General features: G+C 41.3%; 1 protein-coding gene across 2 annotated transcripts; it reads left to right on the forward strand.

The window, feature by feature from the left end:
• The first annotated feature begins 5,110 nt into the window (after positions 1 to 5,110).
• Positions 5,111 to 10,715, forward strand: LOC137829720 (protein TIME FOR COFFEE-like). 2 transcript variants are annotated; one of them, XM_068636605.1, is made up of 12 exons: positions 5,111 to 5,459; positions 5,539 to 5,844; positions 5,977 to 6,128; positions 6,239 to 6,416; positions 6,502 to 6,781; positions 6,880 to 6,937; positions 7,014 to 7,094; positions 7,182 to 7,401; positions 7,506 to 7,572; positions 7,707 to 7,770; positions 7,917 to 8,300; positions 8,437 to 10,715. In XM_068636605.1, exons 1-12 carry the CDS (start codon positions 5,372 to 5,374, stop codon positions 10,177 to 10,179), a joined length of 3,621 nt encoding a protein of 1,206 aa, XP_068492706.1. In that variant the 5' UTR covers positions 5,111 to 5,371; the 3' UTR covers positions 10,180 to 10,715. The 2 variants fall into 2 exon arrangements, with proteins under 2 accessions (XP_068492706.1, XP_068492707.1); XM_068636606.1 differs by having other exon boundaries at positions 5,181 to 5,459; positions 6,239 to 6,368.
• Positions 10,716 to 19,121: the final 8,406 nt, after the last annotated feature.

Consider the following 19,121-nt stretch of genomic DNA (forward strand, 5'->3'; position numbering starts at 1 on the left):
TAAACTAAAAAGAATGTATTATTTTTTAATTTTTGTTTCAAAAATCTCATGCTTTTAATTAGGACGCATGTAAAATTAATTATTTGAGGTTTGAAAGAAAAAAAAAACTACAGGTTAATTTTTTACATATTAAAAAAGTTGTCTTAATATATATTAGAAAAAAAAGTGTAGAAAGAAACAATTTTCTATTAAGGTTCATTCCATAATATATATATATATATATATATATATATATATTAATTAGTAAACATAAATATATTTTATAACACAATTTTTTTTTTTCTAATCTAAATTTTAAACTTAAATATTTTATACTTAAAAATGAACCATAATAAATAAATAGGTATCACGAGTTTTTTCACATCTATTTTCTATTTCATTTTATTTATATGCCCTAAAAAGTACAAGGAAAATTATTTTATAAAAGTACCATGTGTTAAAAATGATAATAACAATATAAATAGTATATTTTCAACCCTTGCAAATATATTTTTACTAAAATCATAATATATTTTTAAACTGAAAAGAACTATTGTACTTGGTTTGCATGGGTGGTGGCCCACTATCACCCATGTGGCTGCCTCTCTGAAATCTTAATTTCTGACTATCCGATTCTGAAGGCAGTAATCGTACGGTCGATGAGAGTCCTTTTGAAACACGATGTTGATGGTTGCGGTGCCACGTAGGACGACAATAAAAAAAACAGAAGAGAAGTCTTACGTGGGATGTTAAAGTGGTGGGTCCCTAATTTGCAGATGAATTGGTTTTAGTTCCCTAACCTTAACCAGACCACTGAGTCCCACAAAAAGAATATTATAAAATGAAAAGAATAATGCTACTATTCATCATTAATTAATATATAATATATAATTTATTATTAATAATTATATATACTATATATGTTTGACTCACTCCTCACTTTGGGAAGAGAAACCAAACCACCCACTTCACCATCAATCACCATTCCATCTCCCTCCTCCTTATTCTCCTCACGTCCCTTTCAATTTTTATCTTTATTTTCAATTTCCACCTTCTGCTATGCCACAAGATATTTCTCTCTCACCTCCTTTCTTGCATTTATTAAATAAACAAACAAACACTTACATTATCTTTAAAATTAACAAATTAATTATTATTATTCTATCACCTCTCCCCATTAATGCTGCCTCATTCTTATATGATTAAATAATAATACCATCTTAATATATGTTATATATTTTTCTTTGACAGCACTATATTATATATTATATGTAAATGATAACATTCATCGTTCACCGATACCCCTACTTAAAATTAAATAAATTCAGTCATATTCTATTCATATTTTAATTATTTAGTCATTCATGCATGTCATTGTTATCATGATATTTTAAAATAATTATATAAAATAATAAGGGAAATGATGAATTGGAAACTATACAATATGAATACTTTTTTATGTGACAATGACAATTCAAGCACCAAGATTAAGTAAATGAATTTTAAAAATAATCTTAAATCTTGCTAACTTGGAAAGACATGGAAGAAACCAGAAGAATTGGCTAGTTTCACAATTTAATAAAGTAAGATTCAATGTACATGAACTTTCAAAGTCAAAGTTATATATATGATAATTAATATAACAATAATAAATTTCTTAAATACATATTATCTTCTTATTCTACTTTTGAATTTGTGGTACAGGATGTAAGATAATTCTGGTAATCCTTTAAATAAATAGGAAGTTTGTAGATTGTTTATAATTTATGGTAGCACTAGAAGGTTTCTTTAAAGGGATAAACTGTCTTATAAAACTAATATGTTTATATTGATTAGAATCGATGTATGACACTTGTCAATACTAATAGGAGAGTTAAGAATAACATGTTTATCTTCATTCAGAATTTAAAGATATCATGCTAAATGGGTTAAAACAATATCACCAAGATTTTAATCACGGTTAGTGATGGTATTGGGAAAAATGTTTTCAGGAAAACCATGAGATATAAAAATGGTATGGGTACGTAAATCACACATATCTAACCATGCTTTGTTTGTTTTCGGATAATCATTGTTGATGAAGTTTGATTTGTCAATAAATAGTTTGTTTGTTTTTTATGATTGGCATGTAAATGAAAATGTGAAAAGATAAAAAAAAAAGTGTTGTATATGGTTCTCACGAGGTGGAACGATGAAAGACAATTTTAGTCTTGAAGACATTACGTGTGGCACAATGCAAATTTCATTTTTAGTCGTCCAAATGAAAATTGATAATTGTTTTGCATTCGATAATCAATGTTTGAGAAGACATGATCAATCTCGTTTATTTCAGTATTTCAGATAATTGATATCGTACATTGAGAATCGATTTTCTAATTTTTTTACTTGATAATCGGTGTTTAAGTGTTTGAGAATTAATGTTGAACTAAATTAATTAAAATAATTGATATTCGCAATCACCATAATCGATTTTGCTTAATTTTATTTGAAGTAAATTCATTTTGAAACTTATTTATTTATTTATTATATATATATATATTTTGTAAGTTTAATATTTATTATGTACGAACTTTATTTATGAATTTTACTTTAATATTGTAATTTACTGTATTAATATTTATTTCATAATTTTTTTTATTTATAAAATTATAGCTCCAACACAGTATAGAAAATAATTTACTCTAACACGGAAATAATATACTCAAACACATTATGAAAAATAATCTTTTAGTTGCATACAACTATAATTCACAATAACAATTTTTTCTAAATAAAATTTCTGACAATTGTAAACATGATAAAAAAATTTACATCATTTATATTTTTCCAAAATTAATTGTAACATAGTACAATAAATTGTCTAAAATTTATTTTCTAATCCAAACAATCCAAACAAAGCATTAATGTAAGATTTAAATGAAAAAAACATAAAAAGATAAACTCTTGAGTCAATTTTTTATATTTTAATTATAATACATTGTATAATTGATTGTAAATTCATTTGTATTATAAATGATGATAATTTAGTATAACAATTGGTTTAAATTTATTATCTCGGTCTTGATAATGATAAAAATATATTTTGTTTGAAGAAAACGAGTGAAAACTTCTGACGGTTTATTTATTTATTAAAGTTTTTTGTTTGTCTATTTCGTGGCCTCCAAGTTACATGATAAATGTATATATTATACACATTTCTACAATAAAGTTTGGTTGGAAGGATACAATTTTCGTTCAATTTTTTTTATTTTTAATTTGAAATCCAGATCAAATTACTTGTTTAGAAAAAAAGTAATTTATATTTTGATTTTTTTTCAGTTTCTAAAATTTATTTTAAGTTATTTTAAAGTCATTCGGTTCAAATATATATGACCATAAATTCTAATATACTATTTTAAAATATTTCTCATTAATTACAATTTTTTTATATTCTGTGATTTATTTAATATTTTCTATTTTATAGTTTTTAATAAATTACAAAAGAAAGTATTTCCAATTCCTTATCATAAAACATACTTTTGCACCTAAATTTATCTTTAAATATAACTATTTTTTAAAATATAATTCAAATTAGTCAGTGAACTTTAAAAAACTGACTGATTTAGATTCTATATTTTATTATTCTTCTTACTGAGAATTAGTTACAGTCGAGTTGATTAATTTTTTATAAAGGATTATTGACACTTGTGGATAAAAGTTAAGTGATAATTTATTTATGAAAGATTTTTCAATATTCAAATAAGTAAACATTAGAAAATAGGAGTGAGTAAATAATGAGTGGAAGTATTGAATGTTCAAAATACTGATATGTATATACAGAAAGAGACTTTCAAGTATGCAACTTATGTCAGCACCACATTATCGCATATTAAACTTATTTAAAGATGATAAATTAGTTACTTTCTTTCTAATATTATCGAGATAAGCAGATTAGTTCCCTTTAGTAGATATTATCTTTTCCATGTTTTTTATATTGGATATTACAATTATTAAAACTATATCTTCAATAAAAAATTGGTTAATTATTTGTTTCAATAACAAAAAATCTGGTTATACTCATTTATTCATTGAGAAAACACAAAGTTTTGGCTGCATTATCTTTCTATACAAGTTTTTCTTCCAACAATTTATTTTCAATTCTACCAAAATTGAAAACCACTACACGTTGCTCTATTTTGATTTGCATTTTTTCTTTCTTTCATATCATAATAATAGATTATTTTTTCTATATCATACACAGGACACAAGGTTGCTTAAAGTTTAATTCATTTTTTACATTCTGTTTTTTGAATCCTTGCTTTGATATGTTTGACTATAATATATAACCCACTTGGTCTTTGTTCCAATTTTCAAATGGACATTGAGTTAACTAATAATTTAGAGATAAGTAGTTTTGGAGTAAAATAAGAGATATGTTTTAATTTAAAAATGATTGTTATAAAATTAATGAACTTATCATCTATAATATAATATGTAACTTCAGAACAGTTTTTAAAAAACCTCACACTGTATCATTCATTCAATGTAATTGAATTTTAATATAAAAGTAACGTAAGAAAACGTGTATTCAGTTTATACCTATAAAAATATGTTGAAATTTAAATTAAAAACTGAAAACACAGAATCCTGTGACAATCAGTGATCCTCATCTCATTTCTATAATAATATTTAATTATTACATATTAGTTTAATAATAAGTTTTGGTAAATTAGTAATAAAAGTACTACTTTTCTATTTTATATTATTCACCCCACCCAACTGCACCCCACTACGCCTGAGCTGGGGCCTCAGTGCGCTTTGTCTACACGCGCATCTTAAGCGCGTCAAAGTGGACTACGGAAAGATAATTTATTTATGTTATTATTATGGAAAGAGGAAAAGATATAAGTAAAGTGAGACATGACCACTTTAAGTTGGCATTCCATATTCCATCGACAACAACTTTTCTGCCATGTTGGCACTAGCAAGCCGTCACCGTCCGATAGGAAATGATCCAACGGGGCTCTTAGCGCCGAAAGCCTCACCCGCGAATCTGAGCCGTCCCTTTCTGCGCGAGTGTGATGATGAATAGTGAAAGGGAAACATTCAACCAATTTCTCTTTTTCCACAAGCATATGAAAAGGGAAAGATCAGATTATTAATTAACTAATTAATTAATAATGAATTAACTCATTATGGCATTTAATAATTATTATTCCTTTAAATGAAGTGAAGTGAATGAAATGAAAATAAATATATAGAGAGGGCATTGAACAGAGCAGAGAAGTGTAAGGCTCTGCAAATTTTGAAAAACGGTGGTTAATGGCGGAATTCCGGTGACTCGCTAGCTGTTGCGGTTTTCCAAAGCTTTTATCTGTGATTTTGTTTACATGAGAGAAGAAAGAAGAAGCTCATGGATAGAACCAGAGAATCCAGACGACCATCCATGGCCTCCTCCACCAGACGCAGACATCGAACTATTGCTCTCAGAGACTCTTCCGGTGTTAACACGCTCTCTTCTTCATTTTCTTCTATTATTTCTTCTGTGCTATTTCTTACACTATTTCTGTTCCGTGATAGAGGAAGGAGCTGTGGAGTTGAGAGAAGGTGTGAATAAGAGAGGAAGGAATCGAGATAGGGATAGGGATTCGGTGAACAGGAGCAAGCGGAGGAGAGGCTCTCACTCGCAAAGCACCGAAGAGAGCGTTGGAAACGAAGACGATGATGTTCTAGACGTTGGCGTTTCTAAGATCCGTTCTCCGAGTAATCCGACGTCGTTTTCCTCCGATCAGAACCATCGCCGGGTCTTCACGCCGTCGAAACCGCCTCCGTTTAAAATAACGGAGGAGATGATCGGCGTGACAGTTCCCAGGAAGGCTCGTTCAGGTTGCGACGATATAAGTACTCTTTATTTTCCTTTTACACTTTTATTTTGGTGTCTCCCGGAACTAACTTTTACTTTTACTTTTCCCCCTTTTTACTTTGTTTTGTTATTCTGTGTTTGATGTGTTTCCGCAGCTTCTGCGAAAAGGTCTCATGAAAGTTTAGTCTCGGCAAGTAGCGGCGGCGGGGAGGAGCAGAATTTCCGGCAACGGTCGAATTCCCCCGGAGGACCAAGTGTTGAAGTGGCCTCGCCTTCTTCTTCGAATCTTTCTCTTAGGAAGAAGATGGTCTGTGCTAGTTTGTTTTTTATCTCTGTTTCAGTTTTTTGAAAATGACTTTTTTGTTTTTTTTTTTGTTTTTCGAAGGATTGGGTTCTCAGTTGTGTGTTATATTGCAGAAAGAGATTGAAGTTGTTCCTAAGACATCAACATCGTCTTCATCAGACATCGAGATTGAGATAGCTGAGCTACTGTACGGTTTGAAGACTTCAAAGAACCACGAGTCTTCTTCGGAAAAGCATGAAGCAGGTGTCATTCACCACAACGCCACTGTACCTTGTCCCTCTGAGGATATTGGTCGGTTTCAATTTCTGGAAGTTTTCTCTTTTACTCTTCCCTTTTCTTCTTTTTTAACCTTTTCTTTTCATTGGTTTTTTATCAGAGAAAAAGAAAATGGAAGATGACTTCAATTATTCCATCGCGGTTTCGAATAATTCAAGTGAAGAGTTAGTCAGGATTCAGATTGAGCAACCTACTGATGTGGATTGTCACGATGGTCCATCATCAGAGGCTCCAAAAGAGGATATTGGGGAAGACAAGATGAATTCTGGTGCTGGGTTTGGGGATGCTTCTGCGGATGGAAGATCGGTTTTCCCTACAAAGAAAACGCCATCGCACATCAAGTTCTATTCCGATAAACAAGAATCGTCTTCAAACAGAGTGTGAGCGTTAATGAACAATAGTTTTTTTGTTTTGCTCTTGAATAAACATATTTTGATACTGATCATTGTCCCCATTTCGTTGTGGCTCGATTTATTAGGATCTCAGTTGCAGAGGGCAACACCCAGCGAGTAGGCAAGTTTGAGATAGATCTGATGGTGAGAATCCTAGCTTTTCCTGCTCTATTTTCCTTGATTTTTGCTGTCAAATATCTGAAGAGTGCCTTTTCAACAGGCTCCTCCTCCTATGGCGCTGTCCCCGGAACGGGATGAATTGTCATCAGAAACTAAAGCTTTGGCATTGGATGAGGAAATGGTGAGTAGGTTGACCGTAAATCTTGAAATTATTTTTGCTTGTTCATTTTTCTGTTTCATGGTCCAACTCGTCAAAATTCTTGTGCAGAAGGGAAACAGTGTCAAGTTGGAAACAGCGGTGAAGAAGGGGAGAACTCCAGAAGAAATTGAAAAGGCAAAAATGGTCACATTTAAGGAGAAGTTGGATGTCTTAAAACATGATTTGGGGAAGCCAAACAATGACATTAAGACAAACAAAAAATTAGAAGAGAGGGATAGGAATAAGGAACTGCTTACCGTATCACCAAATCCCAAAGTAGAGAAATCCGGTAACTAATTTGATGTCTTTGACTTTTTTAGCTTTTTTTTATTCCGAACCATATGTCAATTTTGATCGCGACCCTTTTTGTTAACTACAAGTTTCCCTCTTCAGTTCAATCTACTTCAATGCCTTCATCAACAGCTGAATCAGGACGGTCCAGCAGTCTCTCACCCACTGGGTATTAGTCTATTATTAGATTATCACTTCCCTAGGCATATGCCTTTTCTTCATGCTTATACTTCTCAAATTTTACTTTATGTTTGGTTATATTAGTAATGTGAATTAGCTAAGGTCGATAATTACAATTGGCAGATACAAGCTGCCCTTGCAGCCAGTTGTGAAGACGGAGAAAACCTCAAGATCATTGTCACAGCAGGTATTATAATTTTTCATATAAATTGTTTTCTAGTTGTACGTATGCGAGTCCAATATTTATTCTTACTGTGAGTGGTAATATAATCACTTCCAACCTATCTGTATTTACGATATCATACTCATTTCCTTCATGCTTCATATTTGCAGCATGTGAATTTTGTCCTCTCTCAAAGGCAACCGAAGAGATGTGCAACACATTACTACATTGCTTGTAACATCTTACACCAGCAGTTTACAAAGATGAACCCCCCTTTGCCAGCAGCTATTGGCTCTGGTTCTCTATGTGGCACAAAACCCAACAATGTCAAGTGTGTGCCCTCTGCAGAAAGTATGGCCGTTGGGAAGCAATCTCAAAAACACTTGCCAATTGTAAACCAAAACTCTGCACAAGAGAAAGGTTGGGCCGCAACCAGTAATCCTAGTGTTACCGCAGCCAAATCTTCTAGCAATGCCAATCCAATGGATTCAACTCATAGGGTGCAGCTTGTGTTCCAGCATGGTCCTAATCCTGGGCCACCTTGTAATCCAATGGTATGGTCTTCTCATTTAATTGATTATATCCTACTAAAAATAAGTGTTGTCTATTTTTCTGATTTTATTGATAGCTTGTGTTGTTGTATTGATGACTCTTATTTTGGAAAGTAATGTGATTTAATTTTGAATGTAGCATGGTCCTGCTTTCCTGTATTCTCCAGGGCAGCATCAAGCTTCAGTTACGGCAACTACTAATCAGGCAGGAGCTGTGAACTCTCCTAACAGCACTTCCTCATATAATATATCCCATAGTTCTGTAGGCGGATCTCTTGGTACCTCGTCAACTTTGCCAGTAGTTGCTCCTGCAATGAGCTTTAGCTACCCAAATTTTTCAGCCAATGGTTCCTCTCCGTATATGACAATAGTTCACAACAATGGGTATTCATTTCCTTTCTCAAGTTCTCATGGAGCAGCTGCGGCAATCAGAGGTGCAAGTCCTCCACAAGCAACACATGTAGTTAGTGGGCCTTTCTACTCTTCTCAAATGTTCCATCCACTTCAGCATCCTCAGTCACAAGCACTGGTACAACCAAGTTATCATAATGCAAGCACATCAAGTAGTTCATCATCTCATAAACAGTCACAAGTTAATGGCAGTAATATTTTGACCTCTACAACTATGGAGCAGCAGTCACAAAAGCGACTCTCTCATCTTCGCAAGCATGAGACTGAGACAGGTGGAGGGAATGCACATTCTGTTACTACTCGAACATCTTTCCCTCAGAAAACTGTGCATGGGCAGAACTTTACAATTCCAGTTCAGCCAGTGAACTATTCTTTTAAGCCATCTACAGCATCAGATATTGTTGTTGGCAATAGTGGAAGTTTTGGTGACAAACAACAGCAGCAACAGGCTTTAAAAGGAGCGGTAGAGAATATACCATCTCAAGCATTTGCAATATCATTTACTGCATTTAATGGGCCCAGTGTTCCATCAAACCTTAACTTCTCATCCATGGCACAAAATCCTGTGATACTTCACAGCATGCCTGATATTGCATGGCAAGGATTTCAAGCTGCAAGCGCACCTCAGACTACTCAGCAGATGAATTATTCAATTACTGAAACGAAGAGTGGAGGAAATTCTTCGCACCAAGATGATGAAAATAAAATTACAAATGCCAAGTCTTCAAGCAACGGACCAACCACCCTTGTTTTTGATAATTCATCCAAGAATCTTAACTTCATGCTATCTACGGCGAATGGAAACTGGTCTAGTCAACCCGTTGCTTCAACTTCAATAACAAGTGTGCCTCTTTCAAGTAATGCTTCAAGTTCTCAACAGCCACAGCATTCGCTTCAGCTTCCGAAGCAGCATTCTGGGCAACAGCAGCAACCCACTCTGGCAAATCGATATAAAACATCATCCACTAATAGCTCTGCTGGTCCGACTACAAAATTTGCAAACAATGCCCCTGTTTTCTCACAAACTCTTACTCAATGCAAAAGTTCTAGCCAAGCTTCTCACGCTAAGGCCTCGGGTAGAACTGTAGATTCTCATGCACATCACTCATCTATCATGACACCCAATACTCCAACCTTCAAGAGTTTTTCCCAGGAACAAGGGAGAAGTTTGCCTGGTCACATGCAAATTTCTTTTGGTGGAAATTACATAGCGTCCCTGCCACCCCAAGGGCAACAAGTACTCAATAACAACCAGCCTGTGTGTGCACCTGCTCAAGGAACTCCATTTAGTGGGGGCAATATGAAGTCAAATTCGGAAGGTAGTAAAGTTAGTTCGTCAGTCAACGCTTCACAATTTCAACAATCTGAAAATTCTGCTGGCAATGGCCAAAAATCTTCTCCGGTCTGTGGGAGAAATGTCCCATCAATATTAAGCTCATGCACCAGCCACCTATCAGAGCTAAAATATTAGTTACCGTATCACTTTGCTGCACAAGGAATTACCTACAATTGTACTCCTATTCTTTTGTAATCATCATATCTTTTGGAGGCCCTTGCTGCTCTGTTTCATGTTTTAAGCTGCAATTCATGGGTTTTGTTACCGCCCTTGTGGTTTTGGTACGAATGGTCGTGTCAGCTGCCAGGTGCTGGATTTTTGCTTGCCTCTGAGGTGGCAATGATATGAGAGGTGTAAAACCAATGCTGCCATCTGAACATCACTATTGTTAGAGGGCATGTGGTATGACATTTGCTGGTGGGACACAAAGGAGTGGGGAAGTTGGGATCCATTAGGCCTGCAATTTTGAAATAGTAGGTAGCATTATCTTGTCAAATTTCTTGGTTGGTTAGCTTCTGGAAGGCCTTTAAGTTCTTGTGGGATCTAATTAAGTTGACATATTAAGGGAATTCTATATATGTGTAATATATGATGATTTTTTTTAGCTCCCATAGCAAAAGATGTACTTAAATTCATTTTTTAATGAAAAAACCTGCACTTATTTCTCTTTAGTTTGATGTTAATAGAGAGGGTGGATAATTGGGATATCGAAAGACTGAGACCTGAGAGAGAACACAACAAATGAGAATGCAAAATTCCCGGGAATGGTTCCTCCCTTTTTCTATTTGGCGCTTCCTTGTTCTTTTCCGTATTGTTTTAGATTTTTTATTCAATGCAGCCTCAATTCCCTGAAAACATAGCAGCTAGCATTCCCCGGTTATGAACACCAAAACATGATATGATGATGCCAAGTGAAAGAAAGTGACTTTACCTGTAAGATGATGATCCTTATCTGTTGTCATTTTTCAAATGTAGACCCTTTCTCGTATGTCGCTTTTTCTTTGGTACAAGCATATGTTGCTTTTTATTTCAGACTTTTTTGCCGTGAAGGGACGGGTCCGTTGCACGGTGCAAGGTTTGAAAGCAAGGCTGACCCTAATACTACAGTCTCCTTTGTCGACATAGAATCAAAGTTTAGACATGATATGTGCCAAATGATCTATATAACGTGACACTCTGTCTGTTGGATAAGAGAATCTCCTCTATTTATGGTCCTGCTGTGTTTCAGATGCTTGTAATGTCTCCTTTGATATCATTGTCCAAGGAATTGGAATATATATATAAAGGGGTGATCCTCATGACAAGAATCATCGTGCATCTAACTAGGCAGAAATTTGTGCCACAAAAGTGGAGTTGTTCAAACAAATTGAGACTAATTGCGACACCTCAGTAACTTCAGACAAAACATGCAAACTGTGTCAATACAATTGGATCACAGTCATATATTGAGAGTATTGACCCAACTTATAATCTTCAAATACACAGATATTTAAACATGAAATAATTAAATTGTTAACAAAAATTACATGACATGAGCATATGCACAACTGTTTTTTTATTTATTTATTTTCAACCGTTGTTATTTATCGTGCATAAAATGATTTAAATACGTAGCATGAAATATTAAGTTTCTCAATTATGTGAATGTATTTGATTCGTGTAATCATTGACGTGAAGAAACCTGAAATGTCTCCTTCTGATTGGAATAGGAAAGGCTCCTCACACTGGGTTTGGTGCATATGTCCTCGTCTCAGATATTTCTTGTCTTCTGCCTAAAAACAGGAACCAAAGATTCTCTTCCGGTTCTTCATCCAGTATATCAAAGATGCATGCATGTACAAGTGTTGGAGATCCCACGTTGACTAGAAATTAAAGTAGATGGGTGCAAACCTCTGACTGATGAACCGATTTTATGGGGTTGAGTTAGGCTTAAAGTCCAATTTGTAATATAATATCAAACTATTTTCGAGCCTATCGAGTATTAGGTCGGATTAGCCTTAAAAGGCTTAAAAAAGCCAAATCAGGGCATGTTCCTGCTAGGGAGATGGGACCTAGAGAACTGTTGAAGTCTTCTTCTCCTTCCTTCGGTCGGGCAGGTGGCTGGGTGATGAACTGAGATCCTTCTTTTCCTTCTGCTTATCCTTCGGCACTCGGGACTCGGTCGTCGGGTGAACACCGGATGGTGGGGTACCTGCGAAGGCACTCCGACGCTCAAGTCAGTAAAGCGGGTGGTTAGCTCTCAGGTAGGTGAACAGTAATAATGACATACCTTACTCCTTGAAATGCGTGCTATTTATATTATTCTAGTGGGCCAACCTTGTTGGGCCCGTTTATCGAGGTGGATACCGCTTAGGGTTGCATTACCTAATTCTTGGTGATGGATTAGCTTCACTGATCTTGGTTTGAGCGTTAATTGTAATGGGGCTCGGCCATTGGTCAAATTCTCAGGGCGAGGATCGGCCATCGGCCAAACACCCGTGGCCTTCGGCCGTCTTAGTTGAGTCTTCAACGGTCTCGGTCTCTCGGCCAAGTCCTCAAGGGGTCTCAGCCTTCGGTCACTCGGGCAGGTTGACTGGGCATCGGGCAGCTAGGTGGGTCCCAGTCTCGCCCGGTACCGGTACACTTGCCCCCCAGGCTCAAGGGCAGATGTGCCAGATATGTCCGATGAGTCTTTGATGATGGGAGTCGGTCGGTCTCCCCTGGTCGCGCGGGCGTTTCATTTCTCGAGGTACGACATGACTAGGCGGCGTGACGTGACTTCAAGAGGCGCGACATGACGTGCATTGATGAGGGGTTTTTTGGGCGGGGGAGTTCGTGGGTCGTTAGATCTACAAGATCTAACGGTGGAGATTGGTTTGACGTTTCGCATTCCGAGGCCCATGGGCCCTATAAATAGGGGTCTACCAGCGTCGAGGTCCCTCATTTGCATTCGTGAGTTTTTTCTTGGCAGCCGAGTGATCCTTCGCCCACTGCTGAGATCCGAGCGACTTCTCGCCCATTCTTACTAGGTTCGGTCTCGTCCATTTATTTACAAGGTTAGTGATGTCGACCGTGTCTCGGCCAACGTCTTCTTCGTCCGGCCATTCTTCCCCTTCTCTTGGTCGCCCTTCCCGTTTTGAAAAGTCATCGTCATCTTCCTCTTCCTCTTTTTCTTCTTCTTCCACCTCCTCTGCCGAGCCTACCTCGGCTGGGGTGGCCGAGGTGTCGCCCCGGGTAGAGATTGTAAGGGGGGATGTCTCGGCCAACGCTATTGATCGATCAGATTCTCTTCTGATGGATATCCCGGCTGATGTTGTTGGTCGGTCGGGCTCTCCCCTGGCGGCTATTCCTTTGGAGGATCTTAGCTGGGTGGATCCTCGAGTGGTCGAGATCTTGTCCCTCTATGGGACCGAGTTGTCTGTGGCCAAGTTCTTGGCCCGTCATCCGATCTTAAAGGCGGAAGAGTACTCGAGTTACTTCGACGTCTTGCCTTGCGGGGTGGCCGAAAGTGTGTGTATGGGGCGGCCAGGTGTTGGTCCCCCATTTTTTTATATGTATGCTTGTTTTTTCAAAGACCTCTATGTTTCTCTCCCTTTTGATGAGTTTACGATGGGCGTCCTTCGGACGCTTAACGTGGCTCCTACCCAGGTTCACCCGAATACCTGGGCGTCCCTTCAGGCCTTTCGCCTGTTGTGTGATGTTATGCGCCTTCATCCCTCCCCCTCTTGTTTTCTTTCGTATTATAAGTCTCACCCCGCCCAAAAGGCTGCTTGGCATTCCTTGGCCGGGCGGCCTGGTTTGGTGTTGTTTGACTCCTTCGCCCTCTCGTATAAACGTTTCAAAGAGAGGTTTGTGAAGGTCGTCATTCGTCCCGAGGCGACCCCCTTCTTTTTTGACTCGGCCGGTCGGTCGAGGTTCCCTCTATACTGGACTCGGAATCCCTGTGATTTCAAAGAGTGGCCGAGGCCGACCGAGGGTGAGGACGAGTTGGGGGTTCTTGCCCTTTTTGACGCCTTACCGAGGAAGCTTCCATGCCGGGGGCTGATCGGCGCGTATACCAAGTCTGCGCGATGGGCGGCCGTGAGGGGTATGTGTTTAGGCTTGTCTAGGGCGGTCGGTCTCTTTTGACTTGCGTGTCATCTAACTTGTTTATTAATTGTTTGCAGAAATCATGGTTAACGAACGACCGGCGGCCGTCAGTGTACTCGACAAGCACCGCCAAAAAGCGGCCGAACGCAAGGGCCGTCGGAGTTTAGAAGTGATCCCTCCGCCGAGCGACACAGGGGCGGCTGGTTCTTCTCATAAGTCCAAGGGGCCGGCCGGCCCCACCCACAGGTCCAAGAAACGTCCGAGGAACGTTAGCAACATTGCCACCACCACCCGCTCTCCCGGGTCCATGCCGACGCCCCCTCCTTCTCGACGAGTGGCAGCCGAGGCAGTGACAAGCTCGCCCGGTCCTTTGGTGTGCGGGGCAGCCGGGCCATCGGATGTTGACGCTCGGGCGGCGCCCACCCCTTTCGACCTCTTGGGGGGTGGGTATCGATTTTCTCGAAGAGTTCGCGTCGCTCTTCCAGATGAGGCCCGAGACTCCCTTCAAGACGTCTCCCCCTCGGACCTCCTAAAGAGTGGCTTCGAATTGATGTGCCGCTCGGTCGTCCTCTTTCAGAGTAGGCTTGTTGGCCGAGAGCGTCAGGCCGAGGAGGTGTCGGCCTTGGAGCACAAGCTGTCCGAGGCCAATCATGACTTGTAGCAATCTTTGGCTGCCAACACCAATCTATCGGCCCTGATTGCCACTGAGGCGGCCGAGAAGGAGTTGGCGCAGAAGGAGGCGGCCGAGGCGAGGCGGCAGCTGGAGGCCGAGAGGTTGAGGGCGGCTGCTGAAATTGCTAAATTGAAGGAGCTGGTCGAGGAGAGGGATAAGCAGCTCTCTCCCTCGGCCACTGAGATGGCCGCCCTTCAACTTGCCAAGGAGCAAGCCGAGGCCGAGCTTGATGAAAACTATGAAGAGGCCGAGGAATTGCTGAAACAGTGCTTCGAAAGGGCCGTGCGTCAAGCGCATGTGCTTTATGGCGGACCGCCGGCCACTGGTGAGTTTGACCTTGATTGTGAGGTCTACCAGGGTCGATTGATGCCAAGTGCTGAAGTGGCCGCCTTAAATGCTCAAAAACTGAACCGGCCGGGACCGAGGAGGGGGAGGTCGAGGTTCGGGGTAAGGAGGTTGAGGCTGAGGAGGGTGGGTGCATTAATATCCAGGATTAGGTTTGCCTTTGGCCGGGTTGTGGCCTTTTCCTTTTTTTAGCATCCTCCGAGGCTGGGGCGAGGCCTTCTTATTTTATTTTGATGTATCGCCCGGTTCTTCTTTTTTATCAATATATCGTCAATCTTTCCTTTATCAGTTTGACATGCAATTTTGAGGAGTTAAAAAATCGGTTTGTTGTTTGTTAGGGCCGCCGGCCATAAGTTGTGCGTGTAAGAGTCGGGCGAGTAAAATATGGGCGATCGGCCACCAATTGCGAATGTTAAATTCGAGCGATTAAAATATGGGCGATCGGCCATCAATTGCGAATGTTAAAATTCGAGCAATTAACTCGAGCAATTAAGATAAGGGCGGTCGGCCATAAAATTGCGAATGTTAAACTCGAGCAATTAAGATTTGGGCGATCGGTCATAAAATTGCGAATGTTAAACTCGAGCAATTAAGATTTGGGCGACCGGCCATAAAATTGCGAATGTTAAACTCGAGCTATTAAGATTTGGGCGATCGGCCATAAAATTGCGAATGTTAGAATTCGAGCAATTAAGATATGGGCCATCGGTCATAAAATTGCGAATGTTAAACTCGAGCAATTAAGATTTGGGCGATCGGCCATAAAATTGCGAATGTTAAAACTCGAGCAATTAAGATAAGGGCGGTCGGCCATAAAATCGTGAATGTTAAAATTCGAGCGAATGTTGGATTCGAGCGCGTAAGATGTAGGCGGTCGGCCACTATTAGCGAATGTTGGGTTCAAGCGCGTAAGATGTGGGCGATCGGCAGGCCGACACTTGCGATGTTAATCGAGCAAGTGGGCGTTCGGTGGGCCGGCACTTGCGATGTTAATCGAGCAAGTGGGCATTCGGTAGGCCGGCACCTGCGATGTTCGGTAGAATATTTCCAACACTTTGATGAAAACGCCTCGTTAAAACCTCCCTGGTTGGGTGAGGAAAGAGTACGTGTTTTTATTGATTTTAGCTGTAATAGAACTTGAGGTGCGTGGCATTCCACGTCCTCGGTACAATTTTTCCCGAAAGCCATTCTAGATGATACGCTCCTCCTTGTGCGACTTCTCGGACTCGGAAAGGCCCCTCCCAGTTGGATGAGAATTTCCCTTCGTTTTTTCTGGCGTCGCTACGCATTCTCCAGACGAGATCGCCCTTCTGGAAACATCTCGACCGGAATTTGGTGTTGTACCGTCTGGACGCCCGGGCTTTGCAGGCAGCCTCCCGAATCTTGCTTTTGTCACGCATCTCACGTACCAGGTCGAGGTTGACCGCTAGGCTTTCCTCGTTTAGGGTGAGATCGAACATCTGTCGTCGTATGGTGGGCTCGGCCACCTCAACTGGGATCATTGCCTCTGTTCCGTATGTCAGGCTGTACGGTGTTTCCTGTGTGGTAGTTTGGGGGGTGCACCTGTATGCCCAAAGTACCTCGATCAGCTCTTCGGTCCATCGGCCTTTTGCTTTGCCCAGACGCTTCTTCAGCTCGTTGAGTATGACCTTGTTTGCGGCCTCGGCCTGCCCATTGGTTTGTGGGTGTTCCACCGAGGCCGTGATGGATTTGATGCCCAGGTCGTCATAGAAGGACTGTAGGCCTCGGTCGATAAACTGTCGGCCATTGTCAGTCACTATTGTGTGCGGGACGCCGAATCGGCACACAATGCTCCTCCATACGAAGTTTTGTACATTCTTCGCTGAGATGGAGGCGAGAGGCTCGGCCTCGATCCATTTTGTGAAGTAGTCGACTCCCACCAGGAGGAATTTGGTCTGCCCCTTCCCTGGGGAGAATGGACCGATAATGTCCATCCCCCATATCGCGAACGGTCACGGGGAGATGATGCTGTGCAGTTCTTCCGGCTTGGTGTGTAGGAGGGGGCCGAATTCTTGGCACTTGGCACATTTCTTTACGTATTCGGCACAATCGCCCTGTACGGTCGGCCAGTAGTAGCCGGCTCTCAAGACCTTGGCGGCCATAGTCCTTGCCCCGGCGTGATTTCCGCAGACTCCTTCATGAATCTCGGCCAGGATGTACTCGGCCCTTTTGCTGGTTATGCATTTTAGCAGGGGGGTTGAGTAGCCTCTCCGATACAACTCTTCGTTGATCATGGTGTACCGAGCGCATTGTTGCTTCATCGCCTTCTCTTGGCCGGCCGTGCACGTGCCGTCCGTCAGGTATTGGATGATGGGTGTCATCCAACTGCCGGCCTCAGCCTCTTCTTCCTCTACAGCTAAGCACTCGGCCTCGGCCTCCGTCACACTTAGGTGTCTCAGCCATATTTGTATGACCGACCTCTGATGGCTCTTCTTTTTGGTGACCGAGAGCTTGGACAGGATGTCGGCCCTCTTGTTGTCCTCCCTCGGTATGTGTTGCACGGGTGCTTTGCTGAAGCGGGCGATACTGTTTTTGGCCGCGTGGTAGTATCGCTGCAGCAAAGGTTCTTTAACCTCGAAATCTCCATTGACTTGGCCGACCATCACCTGGGAGTCGCTTTTGCATGTAACCTCGCGTGCTCCCATGTCGTAGGCTAGGTTCAGCCCGGCCAGCAAGGCCTCGTACTCGGCCTGGTTGTTGGTCACCCGAAATCCGAACTGGAGGGCTTGTTCCAAAAGGAGGTCGCCCGGCCCCTCCAGGACGACTCCCGCTCCACACGCTGTTTTATTTGAGGAGCCGTCCACGTAGAGAGTCCAGCCGGCCGAGAGGGTGGGCAGTGGTGTCAGCTCGGCCGAGAAGTCGGCCAAGCACTGAGACTTGATGGCGCCTCTTGGCTCATAACGTATGTCGAACTCGGAGAGTTCGACCGACCATCCTATCATCCTCCCTGCAAGGTCCGGTTTAGATAAAATTTTAAAAATAGGGTAGTCGGTTCTTACAGTTATGGAGTGATTTTGGAAGTATGGGCGCATCCGTCTTGCCGTGAGGACGAGTGCGAGAGCCACCTTCTCAATCATCTGATACCGAGTCTCGGCCGAGTGGAGGGTTCGACTGACAAAGTATATGGGTCGCTCCTCGCCCTCGGCTTCCTGCACTAGGGCAGCGCTGACTGCTTCTTCCGAGACTGCTAGATATACCAGGATTGGGATGTCGGGTCTCGGCTTCTGGATGACGGCCGGGGATGTGAGGAACTCCTTGAACTTTTTGAAGATTTCCTCGCATTGGTCGTCCCAGACGAATTTTTTGCCTTTTCGGAGCAACTGAACGATCGGCCTCGTCTTCTCGGTCAGATGGGGGACAAATCGAGAAAGGGCGGTCAGCCGCCCAAGGAGTTGTTGTACCTCCTTCACGGTGTTCGGGCTTCTCATGTTGAGTATGGCCTGACATTTGTCGGGGTTGGCCTCTATCCCTCGGTGGGTGAGCATGAAACCTAGGAACTTTCCTCCCTCTACCCCGAAAGTACATTTTTCGGGGTTGAGTTTCATGTTGACTCCCCTTAGAGCCTTGAAGACCTCGTCCAGGTCCTTCAGATGTTGCTCGAACGAGTCGGACTTCACGACTATGTCGTCCACATAGACTTCTACCGCCCGGCCTATCAGGCCCTTGAAAATTTTGTCCATGAGACGCTGGTAGGTCGCCCCGGCGTTCTTGAGGCCGAACGGCATGACCTCGTAGTAGTAGTTGGCATCGGCCGTCATGAAGGCCGTCTTCTCCTTGTCCCGCGGGTGCATGCTTATCTGGTTATAGCCAGAGTAAGCGTCCAAGAAGCTCATGATTTTGTGGCCGGCCGCCCCATCCACTAGGCGGTCAATGTTCGGGAGGGGATAGGTGTCCTTCGGGCATGTGCTGTTGATGTTTCTGTAGTCGACGCACATCCTCCAGTTACCGTTAGGCTTGATAACCATGACGA

The sequence above is a fragment of the Phaseolus vulgaris genome, chromosome 7 (genome assembly GCF_000499845.2).
Source record: "Phaseolus vulgaris cultivar G19833 chromosome 7, P. vulgaris v2.0, whole genome shotgun sequence".
Taxonomy (NCBI): domain Eukaryota; kingdom Viridiplantae; phylum Streptophyta; class Magnoliopsida; order Fabales; family Fabaceae; genus Phaseolus; species Phaseolus vulgaris.

Coding starts and splice junctions, on each gene's coding strand:
- LOC137829720 (XM_068636605.1), top strand. CDS start 5,372: ATGGATAGAACCAGAGAATCCAGACGACCATCCATGGCCTCCTCCACC. Junction 6,938..7,013: donor AGTTTGAGATAGATCTGATG/GTGAGAATCCTA, acceptor CCTTTTCAACAG/GCTCCTCCTCCTATGGCGCT. Junction 7,095..7,181: donor TGGCATTGGATGAGGAAATG/GTGAGTAGGTTG, acceptor ATTCTTGTGCAG/AAGGGAAACAGTGTCAAGTT.